Source organism: Strongylocentrotus purpuratus, unplaced genomic scaffold, assembly GCF_000002235.5.
Source record: "Strongylocentrotus purpuratus isolate Spur 01 unplaced genomic scaffold, Spur_5.0 spur5_scaffold_20, whole genome shotgun sequence".
NCBI lineage: Eukaryota > Metazoa > Echinodermata > Echinoidea > Camarodonta > Strongylocentrotidae > Strongylocentrotus > Strongylocentrotus purpuratus.
This window is the reverse complement of record NW_022145606.1, coordinates 32,028,686-32,046,650: the sequence shown is the minus strand read 5'-3', so window position 1 is coordinate 32,046,650 and position 17,965 is coordinate 32,028,686. Positions and strand designations below refer to the sequence as shown.

General features: G+C 37.4%; 1 protein-coding gene across 1 annotated transcript; it reads left to right on the top strand.

Annotated features, from left to right (window-relative positions):
- The first annotated feature begins 3,852 nt into the window (after nucleotides 1-3,852).
- LOC100888632 (kyphoscoliosis peptidase) lies at nucleotides 3,853-10,860 on the top strand. The gene is made up of 5 exons (XM_003723753.3): nucleotides 3,853-4,032; nucleotides 5,036-5,690; nucleotides 7,502-7,734; nucleotides 8,705-8,865; nucleotides 9,573-10,860. Exons 2-5 carry the CDS (start codon nucleotides 5,145-5,147, stop codon nucleotides 10,826-10,828), a joined length of 2,196 nt encoding a protein of 731 aa, XP_003723801.2. The 5' UTR covers nucleotides 3,853-4,032; nucleotides 5,036-5,144; the 3' UTR covers nucleotides 10,829-10,860.
- Nucleotides 10,861-17,965: the final 7,105 nt, after the last annotated feature.

Below are 17,965 nucleotides of genomic sequence, written 5' to 3'. Positions count from 1 at the left end.
TGTGTGGGTGAGAGAGAGAGAGAAAAAGAAAGAGAGACAGACAGAAAGAAGGGGAGTCAAACAGAAAGAGAGAGAGGGAGAAAAAATGGGGAGAGCTAAGTGCATAGGCGCTTATAAACCCTCCGACGGTCGATCACAGGAGGGGGTGAGGGCGCTGGTAGAAAATTAAGCCGACAGAGCACCCCTGTCGATCGAGTGGTGGCAATGAAGAGCAGATGGCAGCGAAGTGCGTGTTTAGCTCATTAGCAATGTCAATATCTGATCTGCCGTCAGATGAAAGATTAAGCTGCTTCTTACGGATACCAGCAAGATGACGGATTTGCTGATGCCACTTAATCCCAGGCTCCGATTTCTTAAGATGTTCAACTTTGCGCTGGTAGAATGAGTCCTTCGCGTTATCGATCAATCTCGATCGATCTGAACATGGTTCCTCAACCGTTTAAAATCTGGATGCCCATGTCGAAAGGAAGAAATTGGGCAAAAGTGAATCATAAGAAGCTATTTAAGAACTGTAATTCGTTTGTATATAGGCCTACCAGAGGTCTTTTGAAATTCTTCAATTCTTCTTGTTGTCAGTTTCTTATTTATTTTCAGTACAAAACAAGTTTCAGGCGAGACATTGATTATGACATCATGATATGAATTTGGTTTTAACGTTAACTTCAAGTCCCAATCTTTAAAGTGACTCGGTAACACTGTTGAAGGTTGATGAGAAAACTGTATAAACTTTGTATGATGTTATTTATTATATTCCTTCTTCTGTACTAACCCTTATCCTGTGGAAATTCTCAAACCACAACTTATTTATGGTTTTCTTTGAAGGCGTCACTGTGCCACACCCTCTAACAGTGATTAAAAGTAAATTTTCCCAACCGTTTTTCCTTGAAAAGAAGACATGAGACAGACTTTTAAAAACTCTTAATTGTCTGGAATGGTATGAGAGCTTTGTGGCGATTTAAATTCACCAAAAATGTAATTATATTGTAATAATATAGTTAGGAGAATTAAGGAATCCGTCAGATAAGTTTTTCCCAACTTTTATCATTAAAAATCGTCCGTTTTCAATCAAACTCTCAGATTATCTTTATACATCTTTGTACATATAGCATTGAAGTCACTACCTTAGCACCCTTCTCTCTCATCTGAAAATGTAATCTTCTGTGATATTCTTCTTATTAAACGTACCCCCCCCCCCCGCTCTCTCTCTCTCTCTCTCTCTTTATCAATCCGGCCGGGCAGGATGGGAACGTTTATAATGACCTCTTTAGATTTTTTTTAATGACGTTTTATTTAACACATATATCATTTTGTTGATCTGTTAGCTAAAATTTCTCTTTCAATAAAAAGAAAGAAGAAAGCAAGTCGTGCTAAAATAAATTAAAAGTAACATTTCCACTGCATGGGTTACTATTTTTGTGCCCGACGTCACGGTGACAATGAAATTGTACATCGCATTAAGAAAACATAATTAAAAAATGGGATAGTAGTCCATAATATAATGTACAACTAATGTTTAAACAAAAATGAGCATTATAATACGATAATGGCAAACAAAATTAATAAGGACATTAAACGCGCAAGTTTGGAATAATATTCATGCCCGTAGCATTAATATTTTATTGGTGGGTGCGTGCGGTATAGGGAGGGTGGCTGTAGGTTAACTCCCCCACCGCCCGATTATTTCCAAAATAAAGTCTTCCTGTGTCGACGCATAAAAAGAGACACCCCTTTGATGAGAACTGTATTAGTGTCTAGCGATCTTCGTTTAATAAATAATATTCATGTTCTCTTCTGCCCGTTTTTAATTCAATGTGACTACAGCATGCACATATAGGCCAATATGGTGGGACCCCAATTTAAACCCCAATGGGACCTACATGGGCTTGCTACCTCAGGGTAACTTAGTCTCACTCATCCTCTCAGATGGGAATGCAGTGCGTCATAATTTTTGTTATTAGGGACTTTTAGATTTGCGTGGACTGAAACGTGTGACGTCCATTCAAGGCAGTGTATTAAAAGGACGTCGACCGTAGCAATCCCCGTTGTCTTCGTGCGAATCTAAAAGTCCCTATTAGACCTAAACAAAATAAGTTGTTTTGCCCTTTATAGGTGCCAAAACATGGGTCGGTCGGTCGGAAATCTTTTTAAAAAATGTCCTCCTCCCTCTTTTTGGCTGGTATTTCTCAGTTTTTAATGCTTTATTACACATTTTTGTATTCATTTTTTATTTAATTCTCTAAAAAAACGGTTTTAAAAAAGAAGCTTTTTTAAAAAGCCTACCGTGGATTTTTGGGTCGGTCGCAAAGGGCAATAAAACATTTTTTTTTAACGCCTATAATAATTATGTTATCATGAAAATTAGTATCCGCACACTGTATATTACTTTTTTCCTGTTGCCTATACCTGTCTGCACCCCTCCCCCTCTTTCTCTCTTTCTCTCCCTTTTTCTCTCTCTCTCCCTTTCTCTCTCTTTCTCCCTTTGATTCTATCTCCAAACTTTATCAACACTGTCTTGCCCCCTTTTTAGTCTGTCTATAATGATGATGTACAAGAAGTACAACTGGGCTTTATTACCTTTTATTGGTATTTAGTTCACTGCCGCCCTCTGTCTCCTCTTAATTTGTTTATAATTATTTTACAATGCCATTGATTTCATCAATTTGCTTTCTCTTCTTCTTCTGCCTCTTCTTCTTCCACTTCTTTTTCGTCTTCCTCTTCTTCTTCTTCATTCTTTCCTTCTTCACCTTCTCCTACTTATCATTATTATATTATTTTCTTTACTCTTTATTCTATTTTTTTCTTTTATTCTCAAATTCACTCTCCTTGTACGTCTCTAGAATCTCAGACTATACTACTCCGTTTTCGCCTCCTACAATTCCTTTTAAATTCAGACCTGCTATATATTGTGTTCCTCAGTATACGGGAGCCTATATTCACATAAAAGCTATGCTTTTTATTTAGGCTCCCCACATTTTACTTTTTTTGTTGTTTTACCTTGCCTGTCATTTCTATATATATATATATAGAAATGACACGGGGTCAAATTTCACTCTGAATGGCGTCAGCTGGGAGTCAACTCCATTCCTAGTTAAAGTGACACGGAAAAGGAGTCATATTGACTCTGAATTGAGTCAATTCTCAGCTGATGCCACACAATCCGAGTCAAATTGATTCGGAATCCGTGTCACTTTAACTCCGTGGAAATAAGAGTATATATTTCGAAACCTCTTACTTATTTTCCGTACATTATACTTAAATCGAAATCTTTAATTGTTTATATTTCGAAACCTCTTACTTATTTTCCGTACATTATACTTAAATCGAAATCTTTAATTTTTTGTTGGTGTGTGAAATCTATACGCTCTCCCTCTCTCTCATTATCTCTCTGTCACCATTTCATTCAACTTGCAACACGACCATTGTTACTAAGCGACCAAACGCTCTATTTGTCATTGCAGCTTATCTCTAGAGTACGGTCCCATTAAGTATGTGCGAGCAGACATTAATTTGAGAGGTCCTTTTCATTAACAAAATTATTCTTAATCCCAGACCTTTCAATTTGTCATACATTTAAAGAGCTACTTTTGATCTGTTGATGACTTTAAAAACCTTTTTCATCAATATTTAATTATCAAATCAACAACGATTTTTAAACGATAATGTACCATGCAATACAAATGATTATGTTACAAATTTATTGATATTTACCTTCATATGCAATGACAAAAATACCATGAGAAGTATGAAGGAAGACTAGATGATTTTGTCCAAAGTCCCATTGTCATAATTATATAGCTAGTGCATGGGGAAATATAATCAATACATGAAATGGTAGTAAGGGAATTACTACTATTGAGGGTACCTGCGTTGTAAATGTCCTATAATTAATCACATTACAGTATGTTCTTGTATGCCATGCCTCTTGTTACCAGCCTATTATTGTGGAAACAGACAGAAGGAACAGAACATCAAAAGAGATCGGGAGATGACAAATTGGAATGGATTCGAATACATCGAGACGAACATAAAATGGTACGTATATATATAATTGATTGTGACTGGTATGAACCGTATGATTGTATTCCTTCGCCAATATTTATATCCCGGTTACACCAACAAGATCGACAACAGACCGATCGTACAGTGTTACATTACTTCAAATGGCTAAAAAGTCAGTCGGTTTGGATTTGGTTTGGTGGTGTGACTGTGGAATGAACAATAATTTCATTGTTTACAACGTGTCCAATACAAGAGCGTAATATAATTGATAGAGAGAGAGAGAGAGAGAGGGGGAGAGAGAGAGAGAGAGAGAGAGGGAGAGAGAGAGAGAGATATTAACATGGTAAATGAATCGACCAGCATTGTGCGGTCACAGGTTTACAGGTTAATGACGACCGAATCGAAATTATGATTTAATAGAGAATGATTGTGACGTAACAATAGATGATTTTGCAACGCAACGCATATTATGTGAGCTACACAATGCAGCAAAAAAAAAACATCTTTATATTTTTTGTGTGTGATTCACGTTCGTGGGAATGGCTTTACATTGCAAGAAATGAATGTATAGCTCTTTCAGTCATTAGTTATTCAATCATTAATGTACTGCTTCACAAAATCAAGTTTTATTTCAGCATGAAAATGATTGCATTCAATATCTGAAAATTAAAACAGAACAATAATAATGGGGAACAGGATATTGGAGACGCCACATGGATTTTCTTTTGTAATAGAACATGGGCGTTGTGTATCCGGGCATTTAACAAATTTAAAGCTATCAATACTTGCCATGAGCTCTTACGGAAGATAATTATGCTTCAAATGATCTGACCACCACGAACTTGATCAAATTACTGTTCAAAATCATCCATCTGGATAACCGACCTGCCCGGCCATTCCAAGCGAGGATTAACATGAATTTTGTAAAGAATATGCTGAATATCAAGTAAGCCTTTATAATCGCTGCTTAGGCATCAATGTTTTAAAGATATGAAAAGTAATTAAGGTAGACATTTTTTTATCTTTTATTTTACAGACAATCATGACAGATAGGTTGCGTATCGCTTCTCAATTAATGATTCTCCACTAGAACTGAACAGAAGGCAGATATTCGGACGTATGAAAAACTGGTAACCAGTCTCATCATGGGCTGCGGAGGATCAAAGAGCACCGCAGTCGTTGAAAGCAACGTCGACGTCCGACGTCATAATGGCATCAAACGAAGTAATGACGTCATCAATGAGAGAGCAACAGTAGACGAAAGCAGAGGTTACACTGAACAAAATAGCGGAAACGTTACAGAAGGACAATCGGTAAAAGTAAATGAGGAGATAGCTCACCCTTTAAAACATAAAAATGTAATAAATGGACATACGACCGGTATCGATGACGGCGTTGTTATTAATCAGCAGCGTGACGAACCAGATTCGATCGAGAGGAAGAGTAAACAAAATGTTAGACAGAGCGCTCCTTACAAAATCCCGACTGACCCCAAAACCGTATCGCCTTTTGATCCATCGGTGAATGTCGCAAAATACCGAGAGGAGCCGATACCAGTGTTCGGCCGAGCCGCGTTTCCATTGAGCAAAGACACTCCTGATTTAAAGATTGAGGACACGTTCTGGCCAGGCAAACGAGCCCTGATACCCGACTACAACCAAATGAAGAAACTGGATAAACATGCAATAGAGGTAGGTACACTGTATATAATTATATACCCGTAATTCATGAAAGCAAAATCGGCTGTCATAATTAAAGCACCATCACACTGGTTCGGCCAGGAACGATTAGACCTCCCTATGGTCACTGACAGGTGGTTATCTCATCAAACAAGCTCTCAATTAAAATAAGAAAAAGAGGATCATGGGATCCAATGGTCACCGATTAGGCATTGTTTGCTATATAGAGGGCGAAAGTTGCTATAAGTAGTGCAGCTTTAATGTCATCGAGCAAGCTGTAAATGCGGGTCCCGTTAAAAGGGAGAGGAAAATGAACAATTTAATGTAGGGCCCTGTTTCATGAAACTTGATATCAATAACGAGTAACAAGCTACTGTTACAAGCTACTGTTATAAGCTACTGTTACAAGCTACTGTTACAAGCTACTGTTACAAGCTACTGTTATAAGCTACTGTTACAAGCTACTGTTATAAGCTACTGAAATCATGGCATCTGATTGGCTGAGAGCAAATTTGTCATAGAAATGTAGCAGTTGTAACAGGTTTAGTAATTGCGTTTTTTAAAGTTTTTGCGGAATAGTAACTGAATACGGTCACCTGGATAATTATAATTTTTTTAAGCGTTCTATATTATTATTGGTCGGTTAAAACCGGGACAAGGAGACTATTTCACCCTTTTCGGCTAACGCAATATCAAAATCTCCCTATAAAGATTAGTGCCCTTCTGCGTATTTTGTTTTGCTAATAAAAACAGCCGGGACATCTTAGGGGGGGGGGGGGGGGGAAGGGGCAAATTTTAAAATTAAGTTGAACTGATGGATGGGACTCGAGTTTAATAATAAAGTCAGACAATGGGACCTAATCACAAACAGGGAGGGAGCACTCGAAAACTTAAATCTATTTTTTTCTGAAAATATGATATTACAGGAAAATGATTTTCGATCAAATTGGGCAACGTTTACCTCCCCCTCCCCATCATATTCTTATTATCAGTTCGTTTCTTATCTAATTTCATAATTTAGCATCTTTTCTGCCTCCCTTTGAAGACTACGTAATGTATACCACTATTGATTCCCTGTTCAAATGGAGAAACCTGCATGTAAGGAGACTTTCGTCTTCTTTTGACTGATGAAGACAGTCACTTGTTTCTTTACAACTCATAATTCATTGAAAAAAGACCCTAATATACATGGCCAATTATTGTGTTCATTCATAGTTTTTAGATATATATATTTCTCATTGTATATGCGAGACACCATCAAGACCAATCACATTCCCTTTTATGTATAATTACGTGGGTCTTGGTAATCATTCTTCGAACGCACTATTTTAAGGAAATTACTATCAACATTCAAGGTGGCGAGTGCCCTCACCCCTAGGTGGAAGGGGGGGGGGGGTCGGACTGTTACCGGGAATTTCGAGGCAATCAGTCCATTCTAACCATGGACCTCAAACCAACCGGCCCACAGACCACAAATCAGCCGGCCCTCAAGCCAAAATATAGAGCGGCCCGTATAAATATAGGAAAACGGCTCAACCCCCCCCCCCCCCCCCATTGCCAGTCAACCTCTTCTAGTAAGTAAATTGTGCAGGTGGTAATCGTCCATCCGGCATATACAGTCCGGGCAGGAGTCAATTGTCCTACCTATCTGCTAATGTGTTTCCTTGTGTTTTTCCTGCTCTTTACTGAATCTATTATAGACTCCCCAGGGACTTCGAAAAGACGTGGATACACTTTTCGCATGAGGCAATAATTGTCATATATACCTATCTACTCATTGATTTGTGTCCCTGTGTTTTTCTTTTTCTTTACTGAATCTATAGACGCCCCCGGGACTTCGGAAAGACATGGATCAACTTGTTGCCCATCTGACTACGGTTGCCAACTCAGAGCTAGAAAAACTACGGGTCATATTTCGCTGGGTGGCGCATAACACGGAGTACAACGTTGAAGGGTTCCGGACAGGAATGTACGGGGATAACTCGGCTGAAGCTGTCCTACGGACCGGACTCGCAGTCTGTGGCGGATACAGCAATCTTATGGTGGCTATGTGCGCGTAAGTACATGCTTTGGGTGGTATTCTTGAAAGTGGACTAACTTTAGTCCATGGTTTAATCCACCGACTAAAGTATGGAATGTTAAGTGTCCATATACATGAATATATTTTCGAATAATTTGATATGTCCCTAAATTACCATAATAACATGATTATATCACAGTTATATTGTTGTTTATTAATTATGTTATTACAATTCAATTTAATTTAGTGACAAATTAAATTATTCAAAAACACTTTTATTGACTGAATGTGGATATTGATATCATACATAAAGACAAAATAATTTGATATCATTTTTAAAGTGCATGGAGAATGAAAGTTAATAAAATATGCGCAACTTTAAGGCTCCTTTCTTTATTAATCAGAAGAAGAGGAAGAAGAAGGAAAAAAGAAGAAAAAAACTAGATGACGATGATCATGATCACGATGGTGATTATAAAGTCGCAGGAGACATTATAATAGAAGAAGGAGGAGGAGGAGGGGGTAAATGAAGGAGAAGACGAAGAAGAACAAAGAAGAACAAAACAACATTATGAAATTGTTTGATTGCCTCGATGCCAAATAAGAGAACTTCAAGTTTCGGGTGCTAATACTTTCATTGTAATGAGTAATGTTAAAGAAGAAAAAAACTGGCTGTGAATTTTGTTGTTGTTGCTGTGTTAAATAAATGAATAAATGTATAAATGAATATATGAAGAAATGAATAATTGATTGCATCAATCAATCGATCAATAATTATATAATATTTTCTCCCAATCAGGACTCGTTAGTGACTCGAAGAAGTAGACGATCAATTATACATAGTATTTATTTCATGGACCCTTTGTTAACTAGCTCAGATGCCGAATGTCTTTTTTGCCGTGTTTTGAATAAATGAATAAATGAATAAATGAATAAATGAATAAATCAATAAATCAATAAATCAATAAATCAATCAATAATCATATTTATGTTTTCTCCCAATTAGGAAAGCAGGCGTAGAGTGCGTGAAGATCACTGGATACGCTAAAGGAAGCGGATATTGGCCAGGCAAGGAGAATCTGTCCAAGATGACCCATGCTTGGAACAGGGTCACCCTGAATGGCAGCACATTTTTATGCGACTGTACATGGGCTGCGGGCAGTGTTGGTAAGTGCTGTAGGTTTGAGATACTCTTGGTTGGTTAGTTGGTTGGTTCGCTTGCTTTACTTGACTGCTATAAGAAAGCATGTGAAATTAAACGACCAGGGGACCGACGGCTTTAAGTCCTCTCCGAGGGACTTGATAATGAGGTTTGAGAAACTTTTGCTTGGTCAATTGGTTTCCTTTGCTTGTTTAACCTGACTGATAAGGAGGCATGTGTATGATTGTAAGCAAGCGACCAGGGGACCGACGGCTTTAAGTCATCTCCGAGGGACTTGATAATGAGGTTTGATAAACTTTTGCTTGGTTAGTTGTTTTTTTAAAAACTTTTTGCTTGTTTTACTCGACTGCTGAGAAAGCATGTGTATGATTGTAAGTAAGCGACCAGGGGACCGACGGCTTCAAGTCCTCTCCATGGACTTGGTAATGAGGTTTAATGCCTTAGCAAAGGGCACTAGCGCATTGATTTGGTTTCGAACCCTGGACACCCGGTTACGAGACTACTGCTTTACCACCGAGTGATCTCGCCTCACAAATAGGATGTCAGGAAAACGTAAATGACAATGATATTATTAGCGATTTCTTGATTAGAATATTATCATGATGGGATTGTATCGGTATTCCAAATTATAAAATATTGCATTAACTTTTTTTTCGAACGAAGTTATTCCATCCGTTAATTTTGTTTTCATCCAATATCCCTATTCATTCAGATACTGCTTTCACAAGGCATTGGAAGGAGGGCCAATTCTTAGCGGAGCCAAAGAGCTTTGCAAACCACCATTTCCCGAAAGGCGTAGACATCCAGAAGATATTTTCCACTCAATCCCTTGAAGACTGGAACAACACTCCTGTATTAGGAGCCCTAGCGCAGTTCTCCGGACTCGAATGTGTGAGCCACAAAGAAGGTATCATCAAGGCACCAAGTAACAGTTGCCTGATCAAGCTCAAACTGGAGAGGGCGCTCTATAACACATTCTGCATCGTTAAGAATGAGGATGGTACGAAACTGAAAGGAGTGGCGCTGCAGTGGTGGAATAAGAACGAACTGTCCTGCAGCATCCGTCTTCCAAAAGCTGGTAGGTACAGTTTCGTCCTCATCGGGAAAATTTCATGGCAGCGCAACGACAATGGCAACACTGAGGTCCTGTATCCAGAACAACCCTCAGATGCCATCCGTAATACGATAGTAAGCTATGTAATCAAAGCAACAGGTGGTGAGAAACTCGATCCTATGTCCACTGAAGAGATAAACTTGTATGGTGCACCTTTGAATTTGCCGGACTATGGCTTGACCCCAGCTGATAAGAACGAAGCAACCGTTCAGGCAGTTGCAGGAAGTGCTCATGTGGTCTTCAAGAAGCTTCATGAAGGCCCTTCTTCTGTCCGTGTAGACGTTTGCAAAGTCGGTGATCAGAACAAGAAGATGGAATCGTCCGTTTACTGCGAACATTTTGACGACTGGGTGGTTTGCCACGTCCGGTGTCCTTCTGCCGGGAAATACACTCTTACCATGTATGTAAAGTCTGACCATGAGGACTACTCTTGTAGGCTGACCTATATTATTGTTTGCACAGGAAAATTCGACCCGATACGCCTCCCAGATATGAGCCGCGTTTCCGGTCCAAATGCTAAATTTGCAGGACTCGGTCTCCGCCTCAGGGACACCCTCACATCGACAATAGTTACAGTAGAAGGAGAAGGGCAATTAGTCATCACCTGTGATACAACCAAGGAAATGAAGATTATTGCTGGCTTGAAGGATATTTCCGAATCACCAAATAATGATGGAGACTACGTTGTAGAGACCAACAAAACGGAAACAGAACAGGTTACAACCGTTAGCCTTAGACTCAAGACGAAAGGGTTCTTCAAACTGACACTCTTTGCTAAGCCGAAGACCGAATCAGTGCCGACGCCGAAAAAACGAGTTTGTAGGTCAATGGCTAGTATGTTGTCGCAAACCTAGCAAGAAGGAGCCCTTTCCAAAAGGTGCCACCGACGTAGGACCTAAAGCTAAGTTCCACTCTCTAGGTTTACAAACAGCGACACAAAGCAGAGTGGTGTGTGAAAACGGGGAAGGTACCTTTGAAGTGTTTAGTAGGCCAGAATCATCTGTCGAATTCCGCTTCAACCTAAAGATAGGTTTAGAAGAAGATGAAGTTAAACGTCAAGTATTTGCAGATACTTACGTCATGGAAACAAAACGCATAACGCGTTTTCATTTCCGTATGGATAAGACAGGCACATTTGCATTCCGACTGTTTGCCAAGTCGGAAGGTAGCGAGAAGCATGACTACGTTGGCATATGGTTGGTGGTGAACGAGAAAGTTTGCAAGAAACCGACGTATCCTGGAAGGAAAACGACCTATGGACCAAAATCCATCTTCTGGGATTCAGGATTAGGCTTAGACGATGGGGTTTCAAAGAGGCTTGATCTGTCCGACGGAGAAGGTGAGTTGTGCTTTACTCACAAACCGGGCACGAATCGGAGAATCACTGCGCACCTGGAAACCGCAGAGGGCGGGCGTAAGGACAAGAGCTCTTCTGTTACTTCCTCCTTGATCGAAGCTGGGTGGTCGGATGAGGGAGAAATCACATCCACAAGAATACGACTTAGGGTCAAGAAACCGGGAATCTACGACCTTGTGGTCTTTACCGAAGACGAGACAGGCAAGTCAAATGCAGGCGTGTGGCTGGCCGACTGCGCCAAAGCAACCACCAAGGCAATGTTTCCAGATGTCAGAGGCACCAAGGGACCTGACCCCCAGTTTTTCCAGATGGGTCTATCAACAAAAGCGCCACACTGCTCGACCCTCCCCGCCGACGCTGACGGACTCTGCACGCTCACAGTACTTCGGGACAAACCCTTTAGTGTGATCTTCCAAGCAGAGGATAGCAGGTGTAAGATTTCTAAAACTAAATCGGAAACCGGGAAGCCGTCTTTCACCTGTGACGTGAAGCTGCCAAGTCCAGGGTTATACACCCTAAGCGTGTTCGCTGCGGACTCGGAGCCGAAAGCGAGGAAGCATGATTTCGTAGGGAGATGGCTTATGGAATGGAACAAGAAGTGAAACGCTAACCTTCATCTGACATGCAATGTGCCTTGATGGCAATGAAGACGTGAAGTACAATCAAGTCTGTATAAAGAGACCAAATCATCAGCGTATATGATAACGGGGCAGGTGTGCAGGAGGGGGGGGGGGTAGTTTGCCCATCATGGCAGATTTCCGATCGGGAAACAGAAATGCAAAAACTATCTGTATAACCTCATGATTGGCAGGTTAAGGGATCATTGCAGATCCAGAAACCCTAGAAATAATTGTCCTAAAGATAAATTATTTTGGGTAATACACCTCTCCCCTACCGAAAGGTGAATAATATTTATGTAACCCGAACATAATTTTATTTTAAGTTAAGCAATAAGATATCAGAATTCCCCTAAGAATCTGAATTCCTGAAAGTTGTTATGATCCTGTTACAGTATTACAACTTAAAGTGGGTAACGCCATGCGGTGTTTCTAGTAGTATCTTTCGCCGCCCCCCCCCCCCCCATAACCCCACTCCTCCCCCAATATGTCTTTCAAGGATTAAAGGGATTGTGTAACTTTGTCTCAGATCCTTAAACAAAATCCTTGATTTAGCTCATGCTACTAATTATAAACCTTTAGGTCATTCAGGAATCCCTTGGCTTTGTACAAGCCGATCGCCTGTCTGCAGTATCAAGATATTCATGATTGAAAATCGAAATTTCATTTTGCGTTTTCCTAACGGTTTTCATAACACTACAGTCTACTGGGGGAAATGAGTATGGTAATACCGGTCACTCAAAGATTTTTACTTTTTCGAGGCCCTATAAATGATCATTTTGAAGCGCAATATCTTTAGGGCTTCAATATTACACCATATCACAGACTCTGATAACACGTAGGGCCATGCATCTCATATTTTTTTTAATTGTTAAACGATGTCTGGTGTTGCACGCTGTACCTTATATTTACAGTATTCTCAGGAAGGACCAAAGAAAATGACAGATTCTATGCAAAATAATATTGTCTATATTGTATTGTTTTGATCTTGTTCTTGTAATTTTTTTATTAGTGTGTTGTGTATATTGCATTTATTTTCTCATCAGATATTCAAGATGACAATAAGATTACACAAATAATGTATATAATTGTATTAACAGTATTCTCAGGGAGGACCAAAGAAAATGACAGACTCTATGCAAACTAATATTTTCTATATTTTATTGTTTTGTTCTTGTTATTGTAATTGTTATTATAGTGTGTAGTATATATTGCATTTATTTATTCATAAGATGTTCAAGATCACACATTCTATGTTTTTATGACTGTAAATGGAAGAAAATATATTTTGCAATAATGTCCAATGAATCTTTGTTATTGATTCTTTAAATAGCATAGAGTGGACAGAATTGATTTTTAGAATATGAAGTTGTAACTATAAACACAAAAAAGTATAGGATTCGTGGAAGAAAATGGATGAAATTCAAAATGGGAACGAGGGGGGGGGGTCTAGAACAGAATACACATCCATAATAAAAGAGAAAAAGATTGGCGAAAACTTCATAGAGATTAGAAGCGGGAGTGAATAAAAGAGTGAGAATGACTGTTCACACTCAAGAATGTCTTACAAAATACTCGATCGAGAGATAGAGAGAGAGAGAGAGAAAGAGAGAAGGGAGTCAAACAGAGAGAGTATGAGAGATAGAGAGAGAGAGAGAGAGAGATCGGGGTGGAGTGATGGGAGTGCAAAAGAGAGAGATGCATGGATCGAAAGAAACAAAAAGATGGAGAGAAGCAGTTTGGGAGGTGGGGGGGGGTGGGATGGCTGGCAATAATTCCACGGAGCTCTCAGCTCTCTTGACCCCCCCCCCCCCCCCCCCCACTCGGAGGGACCGCATTCGTGTTCCAAAAATCTCCGATAAAGGGGTACTTATAAGGCAACAAGTCCGGCCCGTATTGACGCATACATACAAGCAGGCGCGTACGCAGGGGGGGGGGATGTTTTTAATTAACCCCCTCCCTTTTTATTTATTTTTTTATTATGCAAATGGCTGACCTAAAAAAGGTGACCTTACCCCCCCCCCCCCCAACGGAACAAAATGTCAAATTTTTAAATCCCCCCCCCCCCCTCCCTCCCCCGCTTAATCAGCGGCTGGCTGAGTCGTTTTTTTGGACTCCAAAAAAAAAAAGTGTCCCCCTCTATTATACTCGATTTAAATTATATATACTTAAAATATTGTATCAAACCATATTATGTTCATGAAAATGTATAGGATGAAAAAAAGAAAAATGATGCAGAAACCAATAAATCAAATCAAATCAAATCAAAATTAATGAACAAATACTAGTATACAATCATTTTCACTGATGCATTTCCATATGCATTCAATTTTATATTTTCTGTTTTGTTTTTGCCCGATATATTATATATATATATATATATATATATAGATATACATATATTAATTTGGACTACTCAATAGACCTGTTTAATTTTGTAGTTTACGTAGTTTTTGTATGAATATTTTGTTCCCGTATTTTGCATGTCTATGAATTTGTGTTCTGTCTTTCCATTCTTTTCTGTCAACAATGATGAATACCTTAACTGTGTTGCACAAGTAAACAAAATACGTATAACTTACGATGATTTAAATGACATGAGTGAAGATGTAAAATTAAACGATTCTATTCCAATTCTTGATTCTGACTTTGATCAACAATATGTAAATGATTGCAAATATTATTTGGAAGATGAATTCAAAGAGTCTATAGATCCAAATTTAGTACAATTTAGTGCTATACACTTTAACTCGAGGAGTATGGCCAAAAACTTTGATCAAATTTCTGCCTACCTTAGCAACCTTTCTTTAAATTTTACGGCTATTGGTATTACAGAGACGTGGCTGAACTCAGAAAACGAAAATTGTTACATGTTGGATGGATATAACTTTATTAATAATAACAGAAAAGTTGGTAGAGGAGGAGGCGTGGGAATATTTTTAGATGAAAAAGTTGTGTTATCGATTACGGGATGACTTGAATCCCACGTGTTCTTCATGTGAAACTGTATTTGTTGAAATTAATATACCTCGATTAAAAGTATAGTAATTGGTGTAATCTACAGACCCCCGAAGTCCAATTCATATAAATATATGACATATTTTGATAAACTATTGCAAGAACTCTCCAAGGAAAATAAACAAATCTATCTCCTTGGAGACTATAATATTGATTTATTGAAAATTACTTCAAATAGTATTATTACTCTAATGAACATAATTGCGTCACACGGCTTTTACATTCAAATTAACCTTCCAACCCGTGTAACCAACTCATCCCTTTCTATTATTGATAACATATTAACGAATGACAATGATGTTACTCCAGGTATTTTTTATTCCTCAATTACTGATCATATGCCAATTTTCTGCTATAAGAGAGGTGTTTATAAAAATGTTTCAGAACAGTCCTATACTTACAGGAAAATCAATGATTTAACGATTAATAGTTTTTTTGTTGAATTAAGTAACATTGATTGGGGTGACGTACTAAGGTGTATGGATGCTGATAAAGCTTATACTTTATTTATGAATATATTCCTCAAATTGTATGATAAACATTTTCCTCTTACATCAACAAAAAAGAGAAGAAAAAATAGGAAACCGTGGGTTACCAATAAAATATTGAAATTGATTAAGAAAAAAAAAAAGTTTTAAAACATTTTGTCAAACAAGACGTACAAGTGATGAGAGAAAATTTAAAAAATTAGAAATAAAGTTATTAATGCCCTTCGTAGAGCTCGTCAAGAATATTATAAGAACTTGTTACAATTGAATCGAAATAGTATTAAAAAGACCTGGAAAACAATTAATGAATTATTGGGCAAAAAGAAAAGTCAAATTCCAAAAACATTTCAATGTAACGGAAAATTATTTACTGAGCCTATTGAAATAACAAATCAATTCAATAATTATTTTATTAACATTGGAAAAACTGTTAGTGACGCGGTACCACAATCTATTCATTCTTCTCATTTTTATTGTCGAACAAGTGTTGTTGATTCAATTTTTTTATCACCTGTACATACGAGTGAATTAATTGATGTCAGTAAATACCTTAGAAGTAATGCAAGTTGTGGAATCGATAATGTAAGCTGTAAAGTTGTTAAGCGGGTTATCCATGCCATTGTATTGCCGTTAGTTCATGTATTTAATCTTTCCATTGTATCTGGTAAAGTACCCTTAAAACTTAAAGAATCTAAAGTAATCCCTGTTTTTAAGAAAGACGATCCCGGCAAATTTGTAAACTATAGACCCATATCCCTCTTACCATGTTTTTCTACATTACTTGAACGACTAATCTATAATCGGTTATATAAATTTTTAAATATCAACGATATTTTAAGTGACACTCAATATGGATTTAGACCCAGCTATTCCTGTGAACATGTTCTTTTAAAAGTGCAACAAAAAATATTAGATTCATTTCAAGCTAACGAACATATAATAGGGATTTTCTTAGACTTATCTAAGGCATTCGATTCTATGGATCACTCGATACTTTTATTTAAACTACAACAATGTGGAATACGAGGGATTGCATTAGACTGGTTTTGGGACTATCTTTTAAACAGAGTTCAACATACTTTTGTCCACGGTGTTTTGTCTTCTTCGTTAAATGTCTTTATTGGGGTACCTCAGGGATCAATACTGGGTCCCCTGCTATTTCTTTTATACATAAATGATCTTTGTAAATCATCTAACTTATTAACCTTCTATCAATTTGCTGATGACACTAGTATATTTTTTTCATCTAAAGATTTGAATAATACTGTCCGCGTTCTAAATAATGAGCTTAAGAATATATCTGACTGGTTAAAAGCAAATAAATTGTCCCTGAATGTTGACAAAACTAAATGTGTTTATTTTCGAAAAACTAAATATAATATAGGATCTAAAATTTCTAAAATTTCCAAAATTTCCGATATAGCTAGCAATAACGGTCCTTTAATTGATAACGATAATATTCCCATTTACATTAATAATAAACTTATTCAATTAAGTAATTCCGTTAACTTCTTGGGTGTCGTATTAGATAATTGCTTGGGATTTAAGGACCATATCACAAATGTTTTACATAAGATCAGCAGAAATGCTGGCTTGATAAATAAGCTAAAATATAGTTTGTTACCCGAAAATTTGATAACTTTATATCATTCCATTATTTTCCCTTACTTGAAATATTGTAATATTGTATGGGCCACTAATGCAACACAAACTGAATTAGACTCACTATTTAAAGTTCAAAAGAAATCTTTAAGAATAGCTACCAATTCTCATTATCTAGCACCATCAGCACCTTTGTTTAAGAAGCTTTCGTTATTAAATATATATGATATAAATAAGCAAGAAATCGCAACGTTCATGTACAAATATAAAAACAAGTTGTTACCTGCCCCCTTTTCAGACCTCTTTCAATATAATAGTCAAATTCATAATTATAATACACGGCTTTCCAACAAATTTCATTTATGGTCTGTTAAGTCTAGTTATGAAGCTAAATCAATGAGTTATCTAGGTCCTAAACAGTGGAATATGATTCCCCAAGTAATAACGAAATCACAATTCATATCTTCCTTTAGAAAACAATATAAAATCTTACTACTAAATAATTACTAATCAGCTCAGTTGTTGAATTTTTTTTCTTCTAAATTGTATATCTGAACCCTCTTTCATTGTTATCTTGTTTTCCTTTCCTTTCTTTTCCCCCTTTATATATTGTTTTTCTTCTCTCTATTTTAATTTCTCTTGTCTTATAGATAGTTGAAGTGTTTGTACTTATTGTTTAATTTTTATTTTTATTTAATTTATTGTTGTGTGCTTATAATATGTTATATTTCTTTTTGTATTTGTTTTTCATTCTTTAATGGGCGATCCAACTTCACAGGTTTTCGCAACCTTCATGGAAAGCCCCGCATATAACCTTTGTAAACATAGTTAAAATTTACTGTTACTTTGTATATTTTGATTTTTATATTGCGAAATAAAATTGAATTGAATTGAATTGAAAATCAAATC